Source organism: Astatotilapia calliptera, chromosome 14, assembly GCF_964374335.1.
Source record: "Astatotilapia calliptera chromosome 14, fAstCal68.1, whole genome shotgun sequence".
Classification (NCBI taxonomy): domain Eukaryota; kingdom Metazoa; phylum Chordata; class Actinopteri; order Cichliformes; family Cichlidae; genus Astatotilapia; species Astatotilapia calliptera.
The window spans coordinates 24,462,024-24,474,510 of record NC_137435.1 but is presented as its reverse complement, the minus strand read 5'-3'; the positions used below and the strand labels follow the sequence as shown (position 1 = coordinate 24,474,510).

General features: G+C 41.3%; 1 protein-coding gene across 10 annotated transcripts in view; it reads right to left on the bottom strand.

The window, feature by feature from the left end:
- Positions 1–1,611: 1,611 nt before the first annotated feature.
- The window catches only part of gramd1bb (GRAM domain containing 1Bb), a 73,244-nt gene continuing 62,368 nt past the window's right edge, over positions 1,612–12,487 (bottom strand). For all 10 annotated transcript variants that reach the window (XM_080288408.1, XM_080288410.1, XM_080288409.1 and 7 more), the window contains 14 exons: positions 12,155–12,258; positions 11,969–12,064; positions 11,124–11,204; positions 10,866–10,981; positions 9,720–9,879; positions 9,207–9,396; positions 8,948–9,091; positions 8,716–8,834; positions 8,484–8,626; positions 8,222–8,325; positions 7,227–7,521; positions 6,355–6,462; positions 5,945–6,065; positions 1,612–5,593 (listed from right to left, as the gene is read on the bottom strand). In XM_080288408.1, coding sequence (XP_080144534.1) covers positions 5,504–5,593; positions 5,945–6,065; positions 6,355–6,462; positions 7,227–7,521; positions 8,222–8,325; positions 8,484–8,626; positions 8,716–8,834; positions 8,948–9,091; positions 9,207–9,396; positions 9,720–9,879; positions 10,866–10,981; positions 11,124–11,204; positions 11,969–12,064; positions 12,155–12,258 — 1,871 coding nt within the window. In that variant the 3' untranslated portion in view covers positions 1,612–5,503. The remainder of the gene's footprint in view (positions 5,594–5,944; positions 6,066–6,354; positions 6,463–7,226; positions 7,522–8,221; positions 8,326–8,483; positions 8,627–8,715; positions 8,835–8,947; positions 9,092–9,206; positions 9,397–9,719; positions 9,880–10,865; positions 10,982–11,123; positions 11,205–11,968; positions 12,065–12,154; positions 12,259–12,487) is intronic.

Sequence of the window (12,487 nt, the reverse complement as noted above, 5' to 3'; positions counted from 1 at the left end):
ATGGGGTTCAGATCAGGTGAACAAGGTGGCCATGTCATTAGTTTTTCTTCTTTTATACCCTTTCTTGCCAGCCACGCTGTGGAGTACTTGGACGCGTGTGATGGAGCATTGTCCTGCATGAAAATCATGTTTTTCTTGAAGGATGCAGACTTCTTCCTGTACCACTGCTTGAAGAAGGTGTCTTCCAGAAACTGGCAGTAGGACTGGGAGTTGAGCTCGACTCCATCCTCAACCCGAAAAGGCCCCACAAGCTCATCTTTGATGATACCAGCCCAAACCAGTACTCCACCTCCACCTTGCTGGCGTCTGAGTCGGACTGGAGCTCTCTGCCCTTTACCAATCCAGCCACGGGCCCATCCATCTGGCCCATCAAGACTCACTCTCATTTCATCAGTCCATAAAACCTTAGAAAAACCAGTCTTGCGATATTTCTTGGCCCAGTCTTGACGTTTCAGCTTGTGTGTCTTGTTCAGTGGTGGTCGTCTTTCAGCCTTTCTTACCTTGGCCATGTCTCTGAGTATTGCACACCTTGTGCTTTTGGGCACTCCAGTGATGTTGCAGCTCTGAAATATGGCCAAACTGGTGGCAAGTGGCATCTTGGCAGCTGCACGCTTGACTTTTCTCAGTTCATGGGCAGTTATTTGGCGCCTTGGTTTTTCCACACGCTTCTTGCGACCCTGTTGACTATTTTGAATGAAACGCTTGATTGTTCGATGATCACGCTTCAGAAGCTTTGCAATTTTGAGACTGCTGCATCCCTCTGCAAGATATCTCACTATTTTTGACTTTTCTGAGCCTGTCAAGTTCTTCTTTTGACCCATTTTGCCAAAGGAAAGGAAGTTGCCTAATAATTATGCACACCTGATATAGGGTGTTGATGTCATTAGACCACACCCCTTCTCATTACAGAGATGCACATCACCTAATATGCTTAATTGGTAGTAGGCTTTCGAGCCTATACAGCTTGGAGTAAGACAACATGCATGAAGAGGATGATGTGGACAAAATACTCATTTGCCTAATAATTCTGCACTGCCTGTAGTTTATATGTTCATGTCAGGTTCACATTCCATAGTCCCTGACTCTCTATTTATGTTCTCTGTTTTAGTTTGCTAATCCTTAGTCTCGTGGGCATTGTGTTCAGTTTTCCTCCCTCTCATCAGTTACTTCCTGTCCACCTGTGTCTTGGTACTGTGTCCCAGGTGTTTCTTCTCTGCTCTAATCTCCCCGCTGTGTATTTATACACTTTCTTTCTGTTGTCAGAGTGTAGTTCAGTTCTCTAGCGTCATTCTGATCCCTGGTCCCTTGTGAATTGAAATAGTTTGCACTTGTTTTGCATCGTTTTGTGTTTGGCCTTATATAGATTTCCATCAATCCAATAATGCCTTTTGTTAACCTCTCCATCTTGGGTCCTAACACAACATATCCTGACAGTAAGAGCTCACGTGTTGCTGTTTGTCTTAGAATGAGGTTGTATTTACCTCATTCTCAAATCTGCTAAGGATCCGTTTTTGTGATTCAGTTCCAGATTTTCATGAATGTTAATTTTCTTCTCACTCATTACTGCATTTGTGAAACTCAAAAGTAACCACACCAAAAATAGCAGCAGCATCTGTTTTAGTATTTTTTCTTTATTCAAACTTCCAACCTCTACTTCACATGAACCAGAAAGCCACTTTTATCTCCCATCTCTATGAGGCAAAAGTCATCAGCAAGTCAAAACCTACGCGCAGCGCAGGTCGGATTCTTTTGACAGTGTGCGTGTGTGCACACTGCAGATATACACAACATATACATACAGCATATTCATCTCATGTAGAAATTTCACTAAAAGTCTAGAGATCAAAACCTTTAAAAAAAACATACAGCAGAATTCTCTTTGAACAGAACTACACAGTACATGTTTTATCAAGACACACTCGAAGAAGAGTTTTAATCAGTGGTCGTTTTCAGGAGGTTGCGTGTGATTCCTACTGTGTGTTAACCAAGGCTGTTAGTCAGCACTGTGTTGCAAGGGTAGCTCTGTTGCCTCTAGGCGAATGCCCAATGGATACAGTTAACAAAGCACGTACAGAAACTCCATCTGCTGTCAGTGACAAAATCTCCCAGGTCACCTTGGTTCCACAGTTGTGCAGCGATAGCAACCATACAATCATTCGATTAACACAGATTAACTGCGTGAGTGCATGCTAGGAGAGAAAGAGTGAAAGCAAATGGACAGAAAAAAAAAGAAGTGTTGATTGCTATAGAATGAAACTTAATTTGTTTAATTTGCTGGTAAAAATGAGAAACAGTTCTGAAGAAAAAGAAAAACAAGAAGTAAATTTGCATAACTGTTCTGATTTGTGAAATAAAACTTAAGTTTGCTGTCGCAACAGCTTCCTCAAAAGCCCGATCGAGCGTCTGACTTGGACTGAGGTGACATTAACTGCTTCACTCAGCCGCGACGGTGAAAACGTGTCAGTAAAACCATCTCAATCAAGCATTTACTACAGAAGCATCTGAAAACGAAGAAGAAAAAATCTACTCACTACACTTGAAAACAAACTCTTAAAGCATTTCAGTTACATTTCCATGTATTCGCACCGTCATACACACAAAGCATAACTTCACTATAATCTTTCAGTGCCTTCGAGATTGTGAAGGTGATTTCTATAAAACAGAAAACATCTCAAAATCGCTCACATTCACGTCTTAAGGTTTCTGTGCGTTATCGTCACTGTGCCTTCTTCAAATGGAACGCGCTCAATATGTCGGTCGAGAACACGCCACAGTAAAGTTATCTGCTTGCCCTCATACTGATCGCTCGTCCAATCTTTGCTCCGGAAAACGGACGAGAAGGTGTGCCAGGCTAAGTTCGGGGCGAGGCCTCAGCAAACGTAACACTACTTTTTATATAGCTGCTTTCAGCTGCTCCCTTATTCACAAGGGGGTTGCCATAGCGGGCAGATCCGTGTGTTTGATTCAGCAGATAAAATTATTATTATTATTATTTTTTTTACACCGGGTGCCGTTCCTGATGCAACCCCAAATAGGGATTTGTGCATCATTCTGGGATCAAACCTGGGGATGTTGTTAGGTGAGTGAGTAAACCACCATACTAACACCTGTGTATGTATGTATGTATGTATATATGTATATATATATATATATATATATATATATATATATATATATATATATAACATACATGATAAATACTTAATTTAAAACAATACGTCCTCTGTGAAAGTACATTTCTACTTTCTTTTGGTTCAATTTAGTTGCATAAAGTTAATTCTCATGCTTTCACTGCATCCAAGACAGACACTTGAAACGGGGAAAGGTAGAGTACATTTTGAGTTAACGCAGGTATTTTTAAAGGAAGAGGTTTCGATTTTGAGGAATGTGCTTATGCTCTCACTTTTTATTTATTTTTTTACTGAGAGTAAGATGAAAAGATCCTACCAAGATGCCAAATATGAAGGTAGATCTAAACTTACAAAGAATGAACAAAAACTGTCAGGCTTAATTTCTTTTTGTTTCTTATTTACTTACTTAGTTTACACACGTGACAGTAGCATCTGATCATATCATCCAACCTTACAGCAAATGTGCAGATTTCCTAAAATGCCAAAACCTCTTCCTGTTTAGCAAACAGCGGCAGCTAATGTGGTGAAATGAACAGAAGAGTTGCTCACAGGGGGCACGAAGGGTTCATTTCCAAAATAGCATGTATCCATTTCATTTTTGCAAACTGCAAAAAATATATATTTTTACTTTTTTTTCCTGCCCTTATTTAGAAAGAGTTGTCACAGCAGGTAGCTCCGGTTATTTTTGATTTTAAGCGAGATGCTCTTACTGACACAACCTCAAAGGGGTTTGTGTTTCCTCCTGCGGTCGAGCCAGGCATCGTTTAGCTTCTTAGCCAAATGTGCATGTGACACTACCTAACCAATCGATCGTGGCTGTTTCCAGCTGTCTGATACATCATTTTGGAACAAAACTCTTCAAATGTGCAGCTGCACCCTGGTGGGACAAATGCAAGGCAGCATCCAAACACATCAGCATTAAAAAAAGAAAAGAAGGCAGTCCAGCTGGAAGAGCCAGAAAAGAAACATAGACATGTGGAATGGTAAAAATTCCTGCGCACACACACACACACACACACACACACACACACACACACACACACACACACACACACACACACACACACACACACACACACACACACACGTGCGCGAACATAATCGCGCGAATGAAGAATCATACTTGCACACTGGACATGTCACAGACATATCTGGCATGCATCTTTAGAAGAAAACACTTTTTGTTAGAAATTCTTTAACTGGTCTAGAGCTCTGATCATTTCTGTATGTACATAAATTAACAATAAATATAGGTAATGTTTTTTATATATTTTGAAATATATATATATATGTGTATATATATTATATAATAATGAAATATTCTTATATATTTCAAATATATTCATGACCTCTTTCCAATCTGAAACATTTTTAAAGAGATATAATCACAGTTTAGTAATAAAACATGTAAGAACACAGGACTCCCTACTGGTCGGTCTAGCTGCAGCGTCCCCGTTTCAAAGTTTATCAAGTTGTGATCAAAGTCCAGCCTTTTTTTTTTCTTTTTTCCCCCAGACTAATACATTCGACTTCATCAGAAGGATGAGAAATAATGCGACATAAGGTAGGTAACACTGTGACGGGAGAAACCGAGCCTGCGAATCGCATCTTATCAATCTTACGCTCTACTCATCGGTATGTCAGGGAACCAGCCCGGACAGAAACCACACAGTCCAGGCTCAAACAAGGCAATAAGGGCTGATCAGTGAAGCTGATCTCCCAGCTACAATACGTCTTTTCTCGTGGAGTGAACCTGTCCTCTGATCACCTGGAGGTTTACTGAAGGGACGCTGCAGCGAGGACCTCTAGGGTACGATTGATTTGGAACAGTCGGAGAGTGTAGAAAGCCGTTAAGACTCAAAAGGATCCCCCTCCCCTTTTCTTTGACTCAATCTCTCCTCTTCTTCTGTTCTTTTTCAGACACACATAGACTGGAACTGGACCACATTAACACTGACTGAGGGGAGATAGGTTGTCTAAATGCATGCAGTAGTTTTCCTTCGCTCTCTCCGCCACGCTCCTGGCTCACATGGCTTACAGTAGGATGCACTTGGAAATAAAGAGAGTAGAAGGAAACGGTTATCCCCAAGGTGTTTAGAGGAAGCAAGTCTTGCATCTCCTCTTGTTGGGGATAGCTCGATTCCTGTGTGTGATCGGGACCCTTTCTGTCCGTGGTTTCGTCCTCTGGGGGTGGTTTTAACTTCCATACGCTAGAGATGACTGTTCCTCTCTTTATGTCCATGGATCCGCTCACTATTGGTCCCACCACCCCTCTCTGTTCTCTCTCTGTCTTGCCGCTGACGGCATACTGGTTCAAAAAGAAAACAGGTCCCGTATTGCACAGCATGCCCTCATGGCCTGATGGTAGTGTGTCAGTGATAGCGAATGCGTTTCTCCTCAGTCTCAGAGGGGTAGTCCCTTAAACCAATGCCTCTCTGGAGGTTCAATAAAGAGTCTTTCATCTGAAGAAGCAAAACAACAGGAACACATGTTAAATAGTATTTTCTCCATTTTAATAACAGGCGAAAAAGTTATTCAAACTTTTGGTCGCAATAGCATAAATGAAAATCAAGCTAGTTAGCAAATGTAAGCTTTGGTCAGAGTTGAATGTATTTATGAGAACACGTACAATCTCTTCTGGCAGAAATAATATTAAAATTACACTATTAAAAATGAAACTATTAAAAATATTGAAACACATAAATAAAAGTAAAACTACATTTTCAGAATTATTATTTATCTTATTTAATTTAAATAATGTTAATTATATTATTATTTACTATCTGCTGTAAAAAAAGAAACTTTTTCTATACCTGGTCCAGCAGCACTACAGATGACTTGATAATCTCCCTCCACTTTTGCAGCTCAGCATCGTGGTACCGCTGCTGTGCCTCCAGGAGTTGGGCCCACTCCATCTGCGTCTGAGGGAGTTTACTTGGAAAAACACACACACAGATAAACACACACAGCAACCTAAGGGTGCAGGCACTGAAGCATTATTTCCATTTTAAGGGACGGCTAACAATCAGTAAGCAAGCGTGGAGATTTCCTGTTCAAGGCAATATGGATGCAGTTTACTTTACGGATGTGTGTGCCTGTCTGGAATTGTATTACAGTGTTTGGGTATCTTTAATGTGTTTAACAGAAAGTTCTGTGTAAAGAGTAATGAAAAAAACAGTGCAATAAACCGTGTGTACACATGGATCTGTTGGGGTGTGTTTACCTTTCATGAAACCGCAGACCTTGCCAGGTTGTTAAGGACTGCGCAGAGTACTCCAGCATCCACAGTTTGTAGAAAAGCATCATGTTGAGGAACACAAGCAGGACCAGGCTGGAGGAGGGCAAAGAGACAGAAATGAAGAAAGAGAGTCAACAAACGAGGGCTCAGCTTCACTTTGAAATCATTCATAATGCCTCTAATGAGCTGGTATGAGCACTCTGATGTATACTGAAAGTACACTTTGACTGTGGGATGGTTTTCAATAAATACTGAATACAGACGGATGACAAATGTAATGATTAAATGAATCTCTGTTATGCTTTGGGGGCATTTTGCTCACATAGTTTGGATCTACTTGCAAACTTTATCCTCTCTGCCAGGATAAAGGACACGAGGGCGTCGCTAAATAGTTTGATACACACACGTGGGAACAAAGCTGTTTTTAGAGTAATGAGAGTTCAACATCACTGAACGCCTACAGGAAACTTTGGACTGTGCATCAGTCAGTCAGTCACTCTCCACCGACATTGAGACATTAAATAAAAGAGCAAACTTGCTAAGGAACGCTAAAGCCAATCGGCCGACATATAGTGGCCCAGTACCTTACTAAGACAGTTTGTTAGTTTTTCTATAATTTGTAATCTGTCTATATATCAGAGAACATATATGTGTACCTGAGACAGATCCTATGGATGGCAATGAAAGAAGAGGAGAAAGGAGTTACACTCAAAAGAACAATAATGACATATTTCTAAGGAAATTAAAATAAGTCATGTCAGCATGTGTCAAATGTACATTTACATCCTGATGGACAACTGTGCAGCCATCCTCACAGGAATGACGTGTGCACGTGCGTGCTCTGATGAGCTGCTTACACAAAGCTGATGATGAGCAGCAGTTTGGAGACGCTGTACAGAGCGAAGCCTCCGGGCAGGTGTTCTGGACTCTGGTGTCTCGTTTGCGTGGAGCCGGCCACGTGTTTGATCCTCTGGATCACTTCCTCATCTGTCGGCGTGGTAACGGGGCTGAGGGCCTCATCCAGATGCTGGCTGCGCATGTGGGGAAGCGGCCTCTTCTTGCGCCTCACCGTGGAGTTCTTCACCACTTTTGCCTTTGGAGACAGCTGGTGAGTCTCCATGAGTATCTCCTCCAGCTTGGACAGCTCCAACTCTGAGAGAGGAAAAACACACCTGTTACATATAAATATATATAACACCCATGCACTTTCAGCTTGTTGAAAACATCCACATGCTCTTGTTCTCTCTTTAAGCATTAAGCAATGATTAGATTAAGTCTATCGTTGCCATTATTTCTCCCCTTGAATGGGGGGAGTATGTAATCGGTTCCATTTCTTTGTCTGTCTGTTTGTCTGTTTGCTGCAGTCCAGTGTCCAAAGATATCATTGTGAAAGTTTTGTGTGATGGTAGATACCAATAACAGCTTCAGCTGATTTAATTAAGGTATAACTAGGGTCACATCAAATGTTAAAATCAGTAAAAAAAAACTATATTACCCACAATTTTTATGGAGTTCACAACAATATACCAGGCCTTGGAGGACGGGTACCATGTTGGCTGAGCATTTGAGTTTGACCTTCATTGTTAGCGCCCAAGATCATATCGAGCATAACACCCCCTTTTTTGAAAAAATACGATGCTCTACGAGCTCACAGTGACGCCATAACAGGCTGATGTCATCATATTCTAATAAAAACAAGCTGACGTCAGCATGTTGTAATAAAAGCATCATAAATAAAGGTTTTAGTTTAGCCCTTGCTCTTCGAGTTGCGCTCTCTGAGTCTTCTTGTTAAGAAAACCACATGACTGATGTGACCAATCGAAACAGCCAACCAAACAACCATGGAGTTTACCAAGATGGCGGAAGTTTTCTTCAAGCCCACTCCAGAAGTTCTTCTCTATGAAGCCTTTTACCAGCCCCCATGGCTGTTTCCTGTAACGCAGCTCTGTTGATATCCTAGGAGAAGAGGATGACTGTATTCATACACAGTTTCTGTCTTTGCAATAAAATGGTAAATAAATTGAGATAAACCATGAAAAGAAACACTTAAAAATAATTTAAACACGGGGAAAGATGGTCCAAAAATAATTATGTCACGAAGTCTTATGACTCACCGTAACCGACACTTGTTCTTGGCCACCCTCGTGAGCATGTAGCGGTTGAGAGTGTAGAAGTAGTCATGATAGGGGACGTCGTGTGTGATGACCTCAGCATCAATGATGTAACACTCACTCTCCTGACTGGCTTTGTATAGAGTCTGATACAATCAACAAAATGTAGTTTAAGTGTCTCATAAAGCACAGCAGAGCTTAAATAATTAAACATGTTTCTACTTGACATGACTACCTGTGTCTCAGTGACTGTGGCTGTTTTGGGAGCCAGGGGGTTGGACAGAGAGATGGTGTACATGATTTCTCTGGTCTGGTTCCCATCTTCCTCCTTCTTCCATGGATGGTACACTATATCTGAAAAGCAAATGTTCGAATTGAATAAAGCCTGTCTTTTTAGCTTGCACTCTTTCCAAGGAGCTCAGACGTGACTCGACTGAATCACGTGCAGGAACATCAGGCGTACCGACCTGAGAATCGCCTCTGCTCCATGAAATCACTCATGAACTGAGACTCCGTGAAAAGGATGTCATACAGCTTGTCCACACTGAACTTGTAGATCTCATTGATATGCTGCCTGCCATTGAGATCCTCATGGAAGGCTTGTACCTCTCCTACGTGGCAAAGAAACACACATAACAAATAAAGAAAATACATTTCTTATGTTCTGGTTTTAAATTATATGAATAGTCGTCCTGTTAGCAAAGACCGTCCGCTCTCTGCAATTACCCTCGTCGTGTGTTTCTGAAGAATCACTGAGCTCAGTGGGGATGTCTTCATTGTCATTGAAGTCCAGTGACGGTGATGGGACAGGACCAGCAGGCCCACTGGTCTCATTCTTTTCCTCCACCACCAGAGGGACAGCCAGCAGATCACCATCTGGCAGGCAGTCTGCATATTCCTCAGCTGGGAGGTCAAACTGCGGAAAAACAATATGGTGAAGTTATTCAGAGATTCTGAGGTTTGCATGTGATTTGATTAAAATTTTTGTGATTTGTTTTTTTTAAATACTGAAAAACCTGAAAAAACTGCACAAAAATACTGAATGGAGCAATAATGATACAAATTAAAACTCTTATATGCAAAGTAAAATGTTATTTCCTTTTTAAAAACGTGAAAAATGTCAAAAGGTAGAATAAACACTGAAATAAAAAAATAGAAAGGAATTGTCTGCCAATGATTTCATGTTTTAGGCTTTACGTGGTTAAAAACAGAGTATAGAGCATAACTGCAACAACTTACTGTGATGGTATCGTGGTTGCCAGGGGTGGGGATGGTGCTGTTTGGGATGAGCTTCTTTTGTACAGGAGGAGGGCTCCCTTCAGGCTTGGCTTCTACGTTGTTCTTGGACAAGTTATCATTGTTGATCTCATTCTCCTCATTGGGAATCTCCTCACTGAACCTGAAGGCAATGGAGAAACGTGACAGCCCCAGACTTTACTGCAGCTGTAGAGACGTCTGCGATAATAGAATAGCTAAGTTACAAATATATGAGTTTCTGCCTGTAGTCTGGATGTAAGCAGTAAATGTGAATTTCTCTGATTGTAGACAGCAATGGATTTACAACAGATGGCAAGAGATTTCTAATTTCTGCTTATCTGTCACAGGTAATTCCCGTGTTATCAGAGGCTGCTGACTTGACCCCGTTCAATCACAAACTGATAGCAGAGTGAGTCCTTTTTATTGACATTTTATTGTCAACTTGACACACCCAGATGGCTACTGATTGCGAGCATGACCTTGTCACTGTCTATGAATCAACCACTGCAAAGGCAGCATGGTTTGTGGTTTTATGTAGGAATGTTTTTCACGCTGGCCAATCAAAGGAACTAGCTAACATGAGGGGAGTGCTATTGTTTCTGTATGTTTATATTATGTCACATGTTTGTGTCATGTCACACCGTCACGGGTTCATGTGCTTCTATGTTGCAGAGGTAGGTCATGAGTTCTCGAATGAACGACTTGTTCAAATACATTTTTTGGCTCTTCTGAGCACAGTGAGCCAAGTGCCATTTATTTACATTATGTCATAAGGAACACAGACACCTCCACCCAAAACTGATGAGCTCAACACAAAAAGATCGAGATCGATAACTAGCACTAGGGGAGAAACATGTAAACTTGATTTTGAGGCAAACTGTCTCTTATGTGTATGTAGACATGTTCGCAACAAAGCCTTTAGCCTTCACTGTGAGTGCATTGTAGAATAAAAGCATTCAAACCGTAACTGTATTAATAGTACATCGGCACAGAAAATACTCAGTATTTACTGGCTCTGGCTCATGTTGGCCGGAATAATTATTTTCTAATTTGGGAAATTAGGCAACCAAATGACAATATTTATAGTGGTAGCCATAGTAACTGATGCAGCACCATAGCCAGACATACCCCATGGTGTTAAAGTCATCATCGGGAGGAACGTAGTCCTCGTCGTCACTGGTCAGGCCGAGCTCGTTGCCATAGCACTGATGAACAAAGTGCCAGAGCTCTTTGGGGCACAGAGGCTGCAGAAGATCAACAAACCAGTTATAAGGAACGAAGAGAGTGAGGAGGGAACCATGCAGCAATTTGTTGTTGTCATCCCATGTGTGGCAAAAGAAAAAAAATATAGACCAAAGCATAAAGTCACAAATTGGATTTGCTGACCTTGTCGAGCAGCGCATTCTGCCACAGTCTAAACATCATCATGTACGTCCTGTCCCTGGCTCCGAACGAGGTGAAGAAGTGCTGCAGAGAATAAAACGCGATCTCGTATTAGCCGACATGGAACTAAAATAACACCATAAATAAAGGAATTTGCATCATGTACAAAGACATGCAAATAGAAAAAAAGGGAAGAGAGTCAGTTCTGGGAGATTAAATAAGTGGGAACTAAAAAGTAACAAAATACAAAATGAAAGGGAGAAATAATTTTGTAAATTAGTTGAAATCAATGAAAATAAAAACTAAAGCACATATTTCTGACACATTTACGGGTGCCCTCCATAATGTTTGAGGAAAAAGACGCAATTTTGTAGTTTTGCTTCTGCACACCACCACCCCACAGTGGGCTGTAAATCAAACATTTAATGTGTGATTCTAATGCAGACTTTCAGCTTCAATTCAGATTTTTTTTCCCAAGAAAGTACAGGGACTAGAAAGTTACTGAAACCTCTTTAATTTGCAGCTTGTTTGCTTGTGTCATTTGCTTGCAGTTTTGCATTTAATAACTAAAAAAACGCCTCTGTTTCACTGAGATCAGATGACTGACTGGGCCATAGAAGAATATCCTGTTGTTTTTCCTTAAGAAACTCTTGGTTTGCACTCCCGGGGTGCTTTATCTCATCATCCATTTGTAGCTGTCTGATCAGTTTGGCAGTATTTGGCTGAATCTGAGCAGAGAGCACAGCTCTGTAAACTTCACACTTCATCTTTGTGCTTCTATCAGCAGCCACATCATCAATAAACACTGACATGTACACACTGAAAACAAAGTCTTGCGTATCCCTTACCTTCTCAGTGTCCGTGCAGACCTGGATGGCATTGGGAATGAGCCGGGCGGTCTTCTCCTTTGTCATTGAGCAGATGTCCTTTAGCCGCACCGTCAGCTTTAAACAAACACACAAATGTACACCATTACTTACACACACACACACACCCAATACTGCCAGAAAGAATGCACAGAAGTGCAGCAATACCAGCGTTTCCCAGCGGAAGATGTTGCTATAGAAACAGATCCAGTTCTCAGAGAGGTAGAGTCGTCCCTGCAGGAGGATGTCCCGCTGAAGAGCACAGGAGTAGTCTGCAACATGGATGAGTCATGAAATCAGACATGATGGAAAATGAGAAAAAAGACGGCACAGGAACTGCACCATGTAGCACAGAAACAACAACAACAAATAGGACACAAAACTGACCATTTCAGCAAGTTCGAGTCAAGTTCACATGCAGTTTGATTTAGTCGGAAGCATTTACAACAATGACTGTACTCATAGGAACACTGAGAAACTCTCAACAACAAATGAGCGAAA